Source organism: Thalassophryne amazonica, chromosome 10 (assembly GCF_902500255.1).
Source record: "Thalassophryne amazonica chromosome 10, fThaAma1.1, whole genome shotgun sequence".
Lineage (NCBI taxonomy): Eukaryota > Metazoa > Chordata > Actinopteri > Batrachoidiformes > Batrachoididae > Thalassophryne > Thalassophryne amazonica.
Window position 1 is genome coordinate 29863819 of NC_047112.1, and position 16070 is coordinate 29879888.

The following is a 16070-nucleotide window of genomic DNA, read 5'->3' on the forward strand; positions in this document are numbered from 1 at the left end:
AGATTTACTAATGAGGAGCAGAAATTCACTTACAAAAATACCTTTATTTGCACAGAAATTTCACTCAGATCAAGTTTCAACCTAATCTGATAATTCTTCCTTTAAAACAGACATTAATATGACAGCGCCTGATGAATTAGTAAGGTACCATTAATTCAAACAAAATCAAGCTCATTTTATACTAACCATTACTTTAGCCTATATTAACCTGATGGATTTTAATAATTGCAGTGTCTCGGGTTACAGTTGGATATTTTCATTAAGGCATGGCTAATTTAGCTCGCCGTAAACTTAGACGGGTTTTAAAGAACAGGTACATGGCCAACAGGCACATGGAGGAGAGGAAGTAAAGAATGACACACAGGCTGATGTCCACTTTGGAGAATCCTGAGATCCAGCGTCCGCGGTGGCTCTGGCTGTGTAACTGATGGTTGTTGAACTCCCTGTCCTCAGAGTCGTCGCCGATGTACTGGCCTGCCAGGTCTCGTCTGTGCAGCTGTTTTCTCTGTTGGCCTGTGTCAGATCCCAAAGGCTGCAGGTGCATCATACCGAGCCCCGGGTCCAACTCTGCGCCAAGCTCAAACCCTGGGGCGGGCTCTTGTTCTTCCTTTCTCTGTAAGCTGCGCAGTTTGACCCGGGTGGAAGCAGCCAGCTCCAGAGCCTTGGCCTTGTAGAGGTGGTTGACGAATGAGTCCAGATCCACAATGTCCTCCTGCAGGTCACGCAGCTTCATACCCACTATGATGGGCATCCTGTGACGTTTTCGCCGGCCTTGAGCCACTTCCTCTGTAGGTTTGGACCAGTTAGGTGGCTCAGATAATTTACCTTCCGTCTCATCTGCTGCAGCTGCTCCTCCCTCTCCACCTTCCTCATCCTCCTCAGGCGCTTCGTCCTCCTCTTCCTCCTCTTGCACAGTGTCTTGTGATGGCAGGTCTTGTGTCAACACCTCCCTGGCTTTCCTTGCTATGCCTCTCTGGGCTTCCACAGCGAGCTGCTGACTCGCATGTTTCTGTCTCTGCTTATCCAGGACCTGGTTCTCATCTTCCAGATAGTCTGAGAGGGTAACAAAAAGAAATGCAAAGATAGATAAATTCTTATTTGTAAAAATGTAGATAAGCTTTTCATGAAGAAAAATCAGGGTCAAGCTGTACCTGTGAGGATACGGGTTTTGGAGAAATAAAACTGGAGGAACAGTAGAACTTCTGTCTCATTCCACACATGTTCTCCATTTTTCTTTACTGAATGGCAGCTTGAACACATCTCAGGGGCTGGCCACTGGATCTTGGGGAAGTAGGGGTCTTCACTCAGTGCACCTGGAAGCCAAAAATACAACAATTTAATAGTTGGAAAAGAACAAGAATTCTCAGAAAAAAAAGAAGAATGAAGAAGGGGTACTCGAGTACAATACTTCACACATATTCATCATTCTTTGTTATTTATCCATTCATTTTCTATGTCCTCCTTATGTCATTTAAGGGTCACTGGGAGCTGAAACTCATCCCAGCAGTCAGAGCGAGCGGCGGCGTACACCCTGGACAAGACACCAGCCTATCACAGGGTCACTTCACCTAACATGTATGTATTTGGAGGTGGGAGGAAGCCGGCGCACAAAGAGGGAACCTACGCCAACAGAGAGAACAAGCAAACTTCACACAGAAAGGACCAGGTGGGACGCGATCCCAGGACCTTTTCGCTCCGGCAACAGTGCTAACCATGAAGCAATAAACACGAACAGTAAACCATTTAATGCTATCATTTTGTATATCAAGTTAAAAGTGCATATAACTGGAATGAAATGATTAAAATGTGGTGAACGTTTGATACACACTTAACAACTTAAGCTTGCAACCATGGGGAAAAACATGATTCACCACTTTGTCTCACACACACACACACACACACACACACACACACACACACACACACACACACACACACACACACACACACACACACACACACACACACACACACACACACACACACATTTTAACAGCCAAGTGGCTTCTGTGTACGTGTACACCTGTGTGTGTATGGCTTTGATCACGTAGAAACTGGGGAAAGCTGACATTTGTTGTTTGGTATACTTATGTATTTTGGGGTAAGGATGAATGCTGCAAAAACGGAAAGTTGATTGGACTAATATGTTTGGAGAAATTGGAGAAATTAGTGATATTATCCAACAACAGTGAACAATCGATGTTGTGCTGCAATGCACCATGGAAGTTCAGGGTTTTAAATGTTATTGTGGTTCATGCTAGTTTAACAGTGTTAGTGTTATTGACTGATCATTTTTGTGGTTCAATTGGTTTAGTCAGTTTAGTTAAGTATCATGTCGCCATTACCATGCGTGAGAAATGAAGTGCATTTGATGTCTTCTGCCTAGGGCTGCAGCTATCGATTATTTTTGTAATCGAGAATTCTATCGATTATTCTGGCGATTAATGGAGTAATCAGATAAAAAGCACTTTTGCATTTTTAAACAACATCAATAGTCCACGGCTCTCCCTAAGCAATGGCACAATGTCCCTGTGCCAAAGTCTTGACATTTTGCTGAAATGGTGAAAGGCACCTGCTTGTGGCAGAATGCAGAAAAGACAAAAAGCTTTGCATGCATGTGTGCCTGTATAACTTTGATCATGAACAAACTGTGGAGAACTGACATTTGCCATTTGGTATGCTTATGTATTTTGGGTCAAGGATGAACACCACCAAAATGGAATGTTGACAGGACTAATATTTTTGGAGAAACTACGGATACTGGCTAGCAACACTGAACAACAGACATTGATAATTACATTCGGCACTAACATGCCATTCCAGCAGGGGGGAGTAAGTCATCTATACATTAAAAGCATGTGTGCGCAATTTTACTTAAGTTCAATGCAAATACATAATATAATTGTAAATATGTTAAAAATACATGGATGAGAAGAAAGTGAAACACTTATTTCCATTGTGATCCATTTAAAAATGAAATTACAAAATAGAACTAAAAATAAAACACTGATAATAATAATAATAATAATAACACTGTGTATATGATAACAAGAACCTAAACAACTTATAAATATATTAAAACAGTAAATTAACATAAAAAGAATTACATAATTAACAGGAAATAAAAGAGTTGAGTTCTTCTAAAAAATTGTTGAGGTCTAAGGTTCTAAAAACATTCTGGACTCACATGCCATTCCAAGTCATTATAGAAACTTTGAATAATTTATTACCACCCTTGAAAATATCAGCTACCTATTTTATAAACACTACCCAATCTAGAGCCCGTGGACTCCCATGAGCAAGATGCTACTATATATCTACATGTAAAATAATAACACCACAGAACAGGAAAGTAAAACCAGAATTAAATGGGTCAAAAGTTGGGGATGGTGCCAAAAAAATTTCTTTAGTACTGAACACTGTTCCAAAACTTATGGAACACCCATGTTTCAAATATTCTTGTGAAGTCTTGATGGAAAAAAGAAGAAGAAAAAAAGATGTATTGTGCTACCTCTTGCTGGATGACTCAGGAATATGCATCCATGTCAGAATATGAATTTTAGATTTAAAGGCTACAGTCAGCACAGGGTCTGTATGTTCACTACCAGGATCAAAATCTAAATTTACCCCCCTGTACAAAAACACCCTTTCACAACAGTAATTTATTGGTAAAGTTCCTGTCTTTTCCACTTTATCTGGACCTGCAGGCATCCAGGAGCCAACCTCTCCTTTAGGCTTTATGAATTTGCTTTCATTACCACGCTGTATCTTGAAAAAGACAAGATTCTTTTACATTTCCCAGTTTTACACCTTTTTGAAGACACACCCCAACTGTAATCTTTTCTCTTACACATTTTACAATAATCTGTACATTTGTTTTGAGTAAAATAATGAATACTTGCAATCATTCAGATGATGTAGTTCTTAACACAGTTTTTATGATCGTTTGAAGTAACTCTACTCTCAAATTGAATACTTTGCTTTGTTTACATATTCTTTACAGAAATCAACTTTCAAACTGACAGCAGATATGAAAACCGAAAAGTAAAATGTTGAGGTGACCCACATTCAGTGTCGCATACAGTAATCAAACAAGCTTTCAGACAATTGCTTCATCCATTCTTGGTGCGCTGACTTGAGGAGCGTCTTGAGGACTGGATGCAATCTGTGCTGAACCCATTTGATTTTGTCACACGGCTCGTAAAATCTAAGTGCCAATATGCATATGTGCATGTATGTGCTTAAGTGTGTGTATGTAAATCATCTGGCTGTGTGGTTTGAGCTTGTAATCTGGGGGATTGACATTTTTGTGTGTGTATGCACGTGTGTGTGTGTGTGTGTGTGTGTGTGTGTACATGCACGTGTGGGTGACGGGGTCTAACAATGATCAATGGGCTTGTGGGATGTCCCAGTGGGCGGGGTGGTGAGATAATAGATGTGGCCAAAGTGGACAGCTTCTCTGCATGTACAAACACACGAGCCCTGTTCTCAGGCGGCAGACCTCAGTTCTCTGGACCACCTGTCCCCTCAGCACCCTCTACAAAGTGAGTCCAATCTCCAAATTGAAGATGAGAGCAGCAGAATCCTCAGAGGGGAGCTGCCCCTCTAATTAATTAAAACTTTCTCTTTAAGATGTTTTCTTTTATGTATATACGTCCCACTAACCCAGAGTATATGTACACAGTGTGTAAATTACAGTCTCTCAATGAATATTTAGGTGCTGACTTTTTTAATTTTAATAATACATTTCCACTTTTGCAGAATATTGGATTTGAAAGCAAATTACGAATACGACATCAAGATGCCGATTTCAGGTTTATTTAGAGAGATGTAATTTGAGGGTTTGTACATCCAAATTGGGTATGTGTATTTTGTACATTTGGCCACCCCCCCAAAAGTTCACAAGTAAATGGACTCGTGGGTGCTCAGAGATCACTTGAAAGAAGGTGTACTATGGACTCAGTTTGTTTTCCAAACAAGCAAATTAATGGGCTGGAGCTTACTCTTCTGTTTGCGATCTATTGCTGATGATCAATATAATTAAATATGTGTGACATCAATAAAAATTAAAAATGTGTGACAGATCTACAACCCCAGTTCCAATGAAGTCGGGACACTGTGTAAAATGTAAATAAAAACAGAATACAATGATTTGCAAATCCTCTTCAACCTATATTTAATTGAATACACCACAAAGACAAGATATTTAATGTTCAAACTGATAAACTTTGTTGTTTTTGTGCAAATATTTGCTCATTTTGAAATGGATGCCTGTAACACATTTCGAAAAAGTTGGGCCAGGGGCAACAAAAGACTTTGAAAGTTGATGAATGCTCAAAAAAACAAAAAAAAAAACAAAAACACAACAACAACAAAAAACACCTAATTGGAAACAGGTGAGTGTCATGATTGGGTATAAAAGGGGCATCCCCAAAAGGCTCAGCTATTCACAAGCAAAGATGGGGCGAGGATCACCACTTTGTGAACAACTGCGTGAAAAAATAGTCGAACAGTTTAAGAACGATGTTTCTCAATGTTCAATTACAAGGAATTTAGGGATTCCATCATCTACAGTCCATAATATAATCAGAAGATTCAGAGAATCTGGAGAACTTTCTACACATAAGCGGCAATGCCGAAAACCAACACAATGCCCGTGACCTTAGATCCCTCAGGCAGCACTGCATAAAAAACCAACACCATTGCGTAAAGGATCTTACTGCGTGGGTTCAGGACACTTCAGAAAACCATTGTCAGTTAACAGTTCGTCGCTACATCTACAAATGCAAGTTAAAACTCTACCATGCAAAGCGAAAGCCATACATCAACAACATCCAGAAACGCCGCTGCCTTCTCTGGGCACGAGCTCATTTGAAATGGACAGACACAAAGTGGAAAAGTGTGCTGTGGTCTGATGAGTCCACATTTCAAACTGTTTTTGGAAATCGTGGAAATCATGTCCTCCGGACAAAAGAGGAAAAAGACCATCCAGATTGTTACCAGCACAAAGTTCAAAAGCCAGCATCTGTGATGGTATGGGGGTGTGTTAGTGCCCATGGCATGGACAACTTACACATCTGTGATGGCACCATCAACGCCGAAAGGTACATCCAGGTTTTGGAGCAACACATGCCGCCATCCAAGCAACGTCTTTTTCAGGGACGTCCATGCTTATTTCAGCAAGACAATGCCAAGCCACATTCTGCACGTGTTACAACAGCGTGGCTTCATAGTAAAAGAGTGCGAGTACTAGACTGGCCTGCCTGCAGTCCAGACCCGTTACCCATTGAAAATGTGTGGCACATTATGAAGCGCAAAATATGACAACGGAGACCCAGGACTGTTGAACAACTGAAGTCGTACATCAAGCAAGAATGGGAAAAAATTCCACCTTCAAAGCTTCAACAATTAGTGTCCTTAGTTCCCAAACACTTATTGAGTGTTAGAAGGAAAGGTGATGTAACACAGTTGTAAATATACCACCGTCCCAGCTTTTTTGAAACATGTTGCAAGCAGCCATTTCGAAATGATCAAATACAAAAACAAGTTTATCAGTTTGAACATTAAATATCTTGTCTTTGTGGTGTATTCAATTAAATATAGGTTGAAGAGGATTTGCAAATCATTGTATTCTGTTTTTCTTTACATTTTACACAACATCCCAACATCATTGGAATTGGGGTTGTAATTCTTGGACTTAGACTCGTTTTTATTGTCATTCATTAAAAAAATCCCAGATGCCGTCACACAATGAAATATCGATCCACTGCATGAATAGATAAACAGAAAAAAGCCCATAATGCCAGTCCAAGGTGTGTGATAGTGAGAAAGTTTTTTTTTAAACCTATTGATAACTGTATACACAACATGCAATAAATAAATAAAGGACATGGAATATTGCACATATGAAGATGCTACAAGGCTAAATATGCTACCAGATGCTAAAGTGTATTCAACTTCGTACATTCTATATTGCACAGATTTTTTTTTTCCTATCGATTTGTATTTAACTGCCAGTTAGGCAAAAGCTGTCCCTGAATCTACTTGTACATGTTTTGCAGATTCAGATTCTGTCTGAGGGCAGGAGGGAAAACAGATTGTTAAAGGGATGTAAAGTGTCCCTGATTATCCTTCTTGCCCTGAACAAGCAGCACTGCTCTGCCAGTTCACCAGTGGTTGGCAGGCTAGCCCTAATAATCTTCTCTGCTGCCTCCACAACCCTCCCCAATGTCTTAACTGAGTTCACACTGGTCAGCCCTTAAACAATTAAAAATTCCAGAAGACTGTGAAAAACATATGTGGCAGATGACAGAATTCTTTCCTGGTAAAGGAACATGTGTTTAGTCGGCTATATCAAGAATACCTTCCTGCAGGGAAGTGTACCTGTGTAGAATGCAACAAAATACCAATATTTACCATAAAATATAAACCAGTGGCAATATGCCAAAATTAGATCTGTTTGTAAAAAATAAATATATAAAATAAAAATACTATTACTGCTACTTTGATAATGATAAAGAATAATAAGAAAAAGAACATTATTTATTAATCCTATGAGGCCAATGTGGACAGTCTAGTGCTGATCTCTGGTTTCCATGGCATGAACCACCTTGGATGAGATGCTTGTCCACTGTAGGTCATTTGTTGGCACCCATTTACTGATGAGTGGACTCCTACAATGCAAATGACATTTTATCCAGACACGCAGGGGGGTGGGGTCAAGTCCCAATACTTGGAATTATACTACTGATCTTTAGATCTGCAGGTAAATTTCTTAAGCCACTAGATTGGTGACTCCTCAAACTAAAATTACTGGACACATAAAATGTGCTTCAACTTCCTTGATCGCTCAACTGATAAACGTCCAAGTATCTATGGAGCCGGCTGTATACAGGCTTGATCTTCGACAGGTACACAAATATTCACAAGGACACAAATGCGTGGCAATGTCTAGCAATAAATTATTTGTTGTCACTAACAGACTACTGTGTGGAAAAAAAAAAAACAGAGCTGCAGCAGATCTGCCACTTTACAGCACTGTCAATTTACATCCCCCTCCACCTTCATCCCTTCTCCCTCCTCCTCTCTGTTGTCCAAGATTAATCTCAGTCATATGCATGTCTGTACGTACTCAACATACAGTGCTTTACATAAAACATACATCAATTTTACAGTGTTGTGGATGGGTTGCAGTGCACGGCTATGCAGAGGCTTTTATACATTTCAGCAGACAGGATTGCACGCACAATCAATGCCGCATGTCTCTGTCCTTATTCTAATCAGCTTGCCATGTTTGGAGCCAGGGTGACTTTAGCCGTACCAGACATATTGAGATTGCCACAATGGCCTGTCACAGAGATGCCATCATCACCGTCATACATATTCATCAGGTATAAATATGTATTGTCCAGCACGTCAAACAAGCCACCTCAGCAGTAATTCTGAAACTGCACGTGATTCTGAGCCTTCATGGAGGATGTCAAGCACAACAGATGTCAGAAATCTTAAAGAGGAGACCAGACTAATTCAAAAATCTGAACAGTCTGTTGCATAATAAAATGAACAGTTTACATTATGCATCAAAACTTGCAGCCACTGCGCGGGCGGCTCTGCATGCCTGCAGCAGTGCTGCTCTGTGTGCAGAAATGCGAGTCAGTCTCAGCCTGTTGACAAGCAGCAACAGGACCGCGCTGCCGCGGGTCTTAATTCTGCTGGTGTGAGGCCGAGGGCCCTGGGGCCTCTTTGTTGCCAGCTAAATTAATTGCTCAGCTGCTTTACAAATAGATGTGCTTTCATGCATGGCTGCTCTTGAAAGGGGGAGGTGGGTGGGAGAGTATGCTAAAAAGCTCCACTTTAGGAAAAGGGAGATGAGGGGTTGAGTGGATGGAAGGATGGAGTGTGCGCTCCTCTGGGAGACGCTGCCACTCAATGCTACAAAACCTCAGCTCCTCCCTCTCTCCTTCTGATTCGCCCAGCTTATCCCCCAAGGAGTTAAACTCACCCACCACGCTGAGTAACTCCATCCACGCAACACGCCACTACTTGATCCATGCTTGGGAGGGCTGTGTCTGTGCAGGAGGGGAGGGGTGTTGACTCATGCAAGGGTGTGGATGTGTGTGTGTGTGTGTGTGTGTGTGTGTGTGTGTGTGTGTGTGTGTGTGTGTGTGTGTGGCTTGGTGTTTGCCACCTGCTATCACACAGTGCTCTGGGAATTGTGCGTGCATGTGCGGAAACAGGGCTGGTTCCTCTGGGACCCATCCTCGGAGGATGCTCTGCTATTACTTGTCAAGCGGAGGATATGAGTCCCAGGAGAGCGTGAAAGACACAGAAATCGAGGGGGAAAGAGGGCTGCAGGATGAGAAGGAAAAGCCTGAATAGTGTTTAAGTGTCTGGGGAGCAGACACACGCAGGGACAGGCGTCCTCCCGGCCCCGGCTGTTCAGGACACAAGCTGTCTGTGATAGAGAGGAGGGACCAGTCAACACAAACAAAAGGCAGTGATTTAACAAAGTGGGCTGTTAATGACTGGCCTGTGCCTAATAAAAACCATATAAACACACACACACACACACACACACACACACACACACATACACACACGAGAGGAGGAGGAACACTAAAGAGCTGTTTATTAGTCACGCTCAACACACGTGCAGAACAGCACGGTCAAAGAAGAGACGCGTTTGCAGATTTCAACAGAGCGACGACAGGTAGTACGACAAATGCAACAAAATGCTGCAGAAGAAAGAGCTGAAATTTTGCCTACTCAGAGGCAATAATTGGGCCATATGCCGAGTTGGCCCCTTTTAAATGGATGACACGGATTGATGACCTCAGATTCCTCAAACATGCACGTCCTGCTTCCTGCAGTGCGGCAGAGTGGAAATGTCTGGGTTAGAGTGCACGAGGACGAGACACAAGAGCAGGATTTATTGAAATAAGAGGAGTGATGAATAATCAGAGAGGAGATGGTGTCATGTGCGAGGAAATCAAAGCTAAGCTATGAGAAAAAGTAGGAACGAGAGGAGAAAATGGGTGAGGCTGAAACTGATAATACTTTGTGGCTAAGACGAGGTGACAGCTGGTGTCTGATCTCAGGATCTGTTCTCTCTCCCCTCCTCACTCCTTCAGCTGTGTTACAAAGATAAACTGACCACATGATAAGACTGGGAATGTTTCAAAGAGGAAAAAAGTTCACGTTCATGTTACAGAAGTGTGAACAGTGACACACAAGGAGTGACAAGAAGAAACGTTAGGATGGAAAACATCAGGTGGGAGGGATTCCAAATACCTTTGTTTGGATTGTTTATTCGGCCAATAAGGAATCATACAGACAAAACATGTATATATAATGTTAAAATAAAAATAAGAAAAACCCCAGGATAATACATGAAGATGAAAAAAAAAAATCTTATTTTAACCGCTCTTATTTTGTCATCCCTCTCCTGTGCATCACTAGAACATAGGTGCATCAGTGTTGAGGACCCCAGTGGCTGGAGAAGGCCAAGGTGATGCCCACGCTTACTTTTAAGAGGTGGGGATGGAGCAGTTGTCTGCTTAGGTGGTTACCATCCAGGACCAAAGACTGTTCCATGGATGCGGTGACTTGCGACACACCCGTGGCTGCTCCCAGACTGGACTCGGCAGTGTTTCATCAATGAAACTACTGCTTGGCTTGTGTCCTAATTCAGTGGCTGCACGCTTCTAAGGCTATAACTGTGGGACACTCATGCTATAATTGGTGCGACCGGGCTGTCCCTTTCAAAAGGCTGCTTGAGAAGTGGTTGACATTTGCAGCCCTCTTTCTCCTGCAAATGAAGGATGTATCCGGTGCATCCTTCATGGTCCAAAAATCCCATGAATCACTGCATGATTCCCCCCAAGACAAAACTGGTTGTGTTTTTTTGTTTGTTTTAAAGGACACTTTTAGGCTCCATATGTACAATCAATCAATCAATTTTTTTATATAGCGCCAAATCACAACAAACAGTTGCCCCAAGGTGCTTTATATTGTAAGGTAAGGCCATACAATAATTATGTAAAACCCCAACGGTCAAAACGACCCCCTGTGAGCAAGCACTTGGCTACAGTGGGAAGGAAAAACTCCCTTTTAACAGGAAGAAACCTCCAGCAGAACCAGGCTCAGGGAGGGGCAGTCTTCTGCTGGGACTGGTTGGGGCTGAGGGAGAGAACCAGGAAAAAGACATGCTGTGGAGGGGAGCAGAGATCGATCACTAATGATTAAATGCAGAGTGGTGCATACAGAGCAAAAAGAGAAAGAAACAATGCATCATGGGAACCCCCCAGCAGTCTACGTCTATAGCAGCATAACTAAGGGATGGTTCAGGGTCACCTGATCCAGCCCTAACTATAAGCTTTAGCAAAAAGGAAAGTTTTAAGCCTAATCTTAAAAGTAGAGAGGGTGTCTGTCTCCCTGATCTGAATTGGGAGCTGGTTCCACAGGAGAGGAGCCTGAAAGCTGAAGGCTCTGCCTCCCATTCTACTCTTACAAACCCTAGGAACTACAAGTAAGCCTGCAGTCTGAGAGCGAAGCGCTCTATTGGGGTGATATGGTACTACGAGGTCCCTAAGATAAGATGGGACCTGATTATTCAAAACCTTATAAGTAAGAAGAAGAATTTTAAATTCTATTCTAGAATTAACAGGAAGCCAATGAAGAGAGGCCAATATGGGTGACATATGCTCTCTCCTTCTAGTCCCCGTCAGTACTCTAGCTGCAGCATTTTGAATTAACTGAAGGCTTTTTAGGGAACTTTTAGGACAACCTGATAATAATGAATTACAATAGTCCAGCCTAGAGGAAATAAATGCATGAATTAGTTTTTCAGCATCACTCTGAGACAAGACCTTTCTGATTTTAGAGATATTGCGTAAATGCAAAAAAGCAGTCCTACATATTTGTTTAATATGCGCTTTGAATGACATATCCTGATCAAAAATGACTCCAAGATTTCTCACAGTATTACTAGAGCTCAGGGTAATGCCATCCAGAGTAAGGATCTGGTTAGACACCATGTTTCTAAGATTTGTGGGACCAAGTACAATAACTTCAGTTTTATCTGAGTTTAAAAGCAGGAAATTAGAGGTCATCCATGTCTTTATGTCTGTAAGACAATCCTGCAGTTTAGGTAATTGGTGTGTGTCCTCTGGCTTCATGGATAGATAAAGCTGGGTATCATCTGCGTAACAATGAAAATTTAAGCAATACCGTCTAATAATACTGCCTAAGGGAAGCATGTATAAAGTGAATAAAATTGGTCCTAGCACAGAACCTTGTGGAACTCCATAATTAACTTTAGTCTGTGAAGAAGATTCCCCATTTACATGAACAAATTGTAATCTATTAGACAAATATGATTCAAACCACCGCAACGCAGTGCCTTTAATACCTATGGCATGCTCTAATCTCTGTAATAAAATTTTATGGTCAACAGTATCAAAAGCAGCACTGAGGTCTAACAGAACAAGCACAGAGATGAGTCCACTGTCCGAGGCCATAAGAAGATCATTTGTAACCTTCACTAATGCTGTTTCTGTACTATGATGAATTCTAAAACCTGACTGAAACTCTTCAAATAGACCATTCCTCTGCAGATGATCAGTTAGCTGTTTTACAACTACCCTTTCAAGAATTTTTGAGAGAAAAGGAAGGTTGGAGATTGGCCTATAATTAGCTAAGATAGCTGGGTCAAGTGATGGCTTTTTAAGTAATGGTTTAATTACTGCCACCTTAAAAGCCTGTGGTACATAGCCAACTAACAAAGATAGATTGATCATATTTAAGATCGAAGCATTAAATAATGGTAGGGCTTCCTTGAGCAGCCTGGTAGGAATGGGGTCTAATAAACATGTTGATGGTTTGGATTAAGTAACTAATGAAAATAACTCAGACAGAACAATCGGAGAGAAAGAGTCTAACCAAAAACCGGCATCACTGAAAGCAGCCAAAGATAACGATACGTCTTTGGGATGGTTATGAGTAATTTTTTCTCTAATAGTTAAAATTTTGTTAGCAAAGAAAGTCATGAAGTCATTACTAGTTAAAGTTAATGGAATACTCAGCTCAATAGAGCTCTGACTCTGTCAGCCTGGCTACAGTGCTGAAAAGAAACCTGGGGTTGTTCTTATTTTCTTCAATTAGTGATGAGTAGAAAGATGTCCTAGCTTTACGGAGGGCTTTTTATAGAGCAACAGACTCTTTTTTCCAGGCTAAGTGAAGATCTTCTAAATTAGTGAGACGCCATTTCCTCTCCAACTTACAGGTTATCTGCTTTAAGCTACGAGTTTGTGAGTTATACCACGGAGTCAGGCACTTCTGATTTAAAGCTCTCTTTTTCAGAGGAGCTACAGCATCCAAAGTTGTCTTCAATGAGGATGTAAAACTATTGACGAGATACTCTATCTCACTTACAGAGTTTAGGTAGCTACTCTGCACTGTGTTGGTATATGGCATTAGAGAACATAAAGAAGGAATCATATCCTTAAACCTAGTTACAGCGCTTTCTCAAAGACTTCTAGTGTAATGAAACTTATTCCCCACTGCTGGGTAGTCCATCAGAGTAAATGTAAATGTTATTAAGAAATGATCAGACAGAAGGGAGTTTTCAGGGAATACTGTTAAGTCTTCTATTTCCATACCATAAGTCAGAACAAGATCTAAGATATGATTAAAGTGGTGGGTGGACTCATTTACTTTTTGAGCAAAGCCAATAGAGTCTAATAATAGATTAAATGCAGTGTTGAGGCTGTCATTCTCAGCATCTGTATGGATGTTAAAATCGCCCACTATAATTATCTTATCTGAGCTAAGCACTAAATCAGACAAAAGGTCTGAAAATTCACAGAGAAACTCACAGTAACGACCAGGTGGACGATAGATAATAACAAATAAAACTGGTTTTTGGGACTTCCAATTTGGATGGACAAGACTAAGAGTCAAGCTTTCAAATCTGTCTGGGTTTTTGATTAATTAAGCTGGAATGGAAGATTGCTGCTAATCCTCCGCCCTGGCCCGTGCTACGAGCATTCTGACAGTTAGTGTGACTCGGGGGTGTTGACTCATTTAAACTAACATATTCATCCTGCTGTAACCAGGTTTCTGTAAGGCAGAATAAATCAATATGTTGATCAATTATTATATCATTTACCAACAGGGACTTAGAAGAGAGAGACCTAATGTTTAATAGACCACATTTAACTGTTTTAGTCTGTGGTGCAGTTGAAGGTGCTATATTATTTTTTCTTTTTGAATTTTTATGCTTAAATAGATTTTTGCTGGTTATTGGTAGTCTGGGAGCAGGCACCGTCTCTATGGGGATGGGTAATGAGGGGATGGCAGGGGGAGAGGAAGCTGCAGAGAGGTGTGTAACACTACAACTCTGCTTCCTGGTCCCAACCCTGGATAGTCACGGTTTGGAGGATTTAAGAAAATTGTCCAGATTTCTAGAAATGAGAGCTGCTCCATCCAAAGTGGGATGGATGCCGTCTCTCCTAACAAGACCAGGTTTTCCCCAGAAGCTTTGCCAATTATCTATGAAGCCCACCTCATTTTTTGGACACCACTCAGACAGCCAGCAATTCAAGGAGAACATGCGGCTAAACATGTCACTCCCGGTCTGATTGGGGAGGGGCCCAAAGAAAACTACAGAGTCCGACACTGTTTTTGCAAAGTTACAGACCGATTTACTGTTAATTTTAGTGACCTCCGATTGGCGTAACCGGGTGTCATTACTGCCGACGTGAATTACAATCTTACCAAATTTCCGCTTAGCCTTAGCCAGCAGTTTCAAATTTCCTTCAATGTCGCCTGCTCTGGCCCCCGGAAGACAATTGACTATGGTTGCTGGTGTCGCTAACTTCACATTTCTCAAAACAGAGTCGCCAATAACCAGAGTTTGATCCTCGGCGGGTGTGTCGTCAAGTGGGGAAAAACGGTTAGAAATGTGAACGGGTTGGCGGTGTACACGGGGCTTCCGTTTAGGGCTACGCTTCCTCCTCACAGTCACCCAGTCGGCCTGCTTTCCCGGCTGCTCGGGATCTGCCAGGGGGGAACTAACGGCGGCTAAGCTACCTTGGTCCGCACCGACTATAGGGGCCTGGCTAGCTGTAGAATTTTCCACGGTGCGGAGCCGAGTCTCCAATTCGCCCAGCCTGACCTCCAAAGCTACGAATAAGCTACACTTATTACAAGTACCGTTACTGCTAAAGGAGGCCGAGGAATAACTAAACATTATGACAACAGCAAAACACTCCATGGGCTAGACAGTCTAATTTCAGAACAATTTGTTCTGGCCTCTGCTGTATCTGAAGGGCTAAAGCCTGGAGAGGTTTTTGGGACGCAGCCCTTAGAAGGGTGCAAACCCTGCATTGGGACACAGCACTGGACAGATACTAGAAAATGGGCTGGTCAGTACTGAGCTACCTGAAGTACAGCAGGAAGTAACAGGTGCATAATTAATATGCACCTAATTAATTTCTTTCCTGTAAATTACTTTTTATTTGACAAATCTTTGAGTTTTTCAGTGAAGAACTCAAAGAGCAAAAATCACTGGAACATCATGTCTGTCAGAAGGAGGACACCTATCAAAACATAATCTCAAATTTCCAAAGAGGCAGCATCACAATCTGTAAAGTTCATGGAAAATATGGGACACATTCTAAGAGAACTTTTTACAGGAATGTTGGAATGATGAGTTTTACTTTTCACCAAACAATTTTACAAAACCAGTGGCTCCTACCTGCCAGTCGGTTGTTAACGCGATTGTGTCTGGACCACATCCACATGACTGATGAGGACAGAGTGGACACCTGTCCCAGACCCTCCTTCACCATTTTGCCAAAGTGTCCAGCGCACTCCCTGCAGCCGAAGAAGCTCTGGATGTAACCACTCATTGCATTCAGCACCTCCTTGGGCTCTGGAGTGGAATAACGGCATCTCAAGGCAGTTAACAAAAATACCTGATAAATGTACTGTATTCATAAATAAACAGCAGGTAGACCTAGGCTTCATGGTAAACCAAACAATCTGACAGACGAACTCATTTCAGGCTA

The 16070-nt window shown here is 41.8% G+C and overlaps 1 protein-coding gene across 1 annotated transcript in view; it reads right to left on the bottom strand.

The window, feature by feature from the left end:
- Window positions 1-24: 24 nt before the first annotated feature.
- The window catches only part of qsox1 (quiescin Q6 sulfhydryl oxidase 1), a 121966-nt gene continuing 105920 nt past the window's right edge, over window positions 25-16070 (bottom strand). Inside the window, 3 exon segments of the mRNA XM_034179681.1 lie at window positions 25-1053; window positions 1152-1313; window positions 15758-15934. Coding sequence (XP_034035572.1) covers window positions 260-1053; window positions 1152-1313; window positions 15758-15934 — 1133 coding nt within the window. The 3' untranslated portion in view covers window positions 25-259.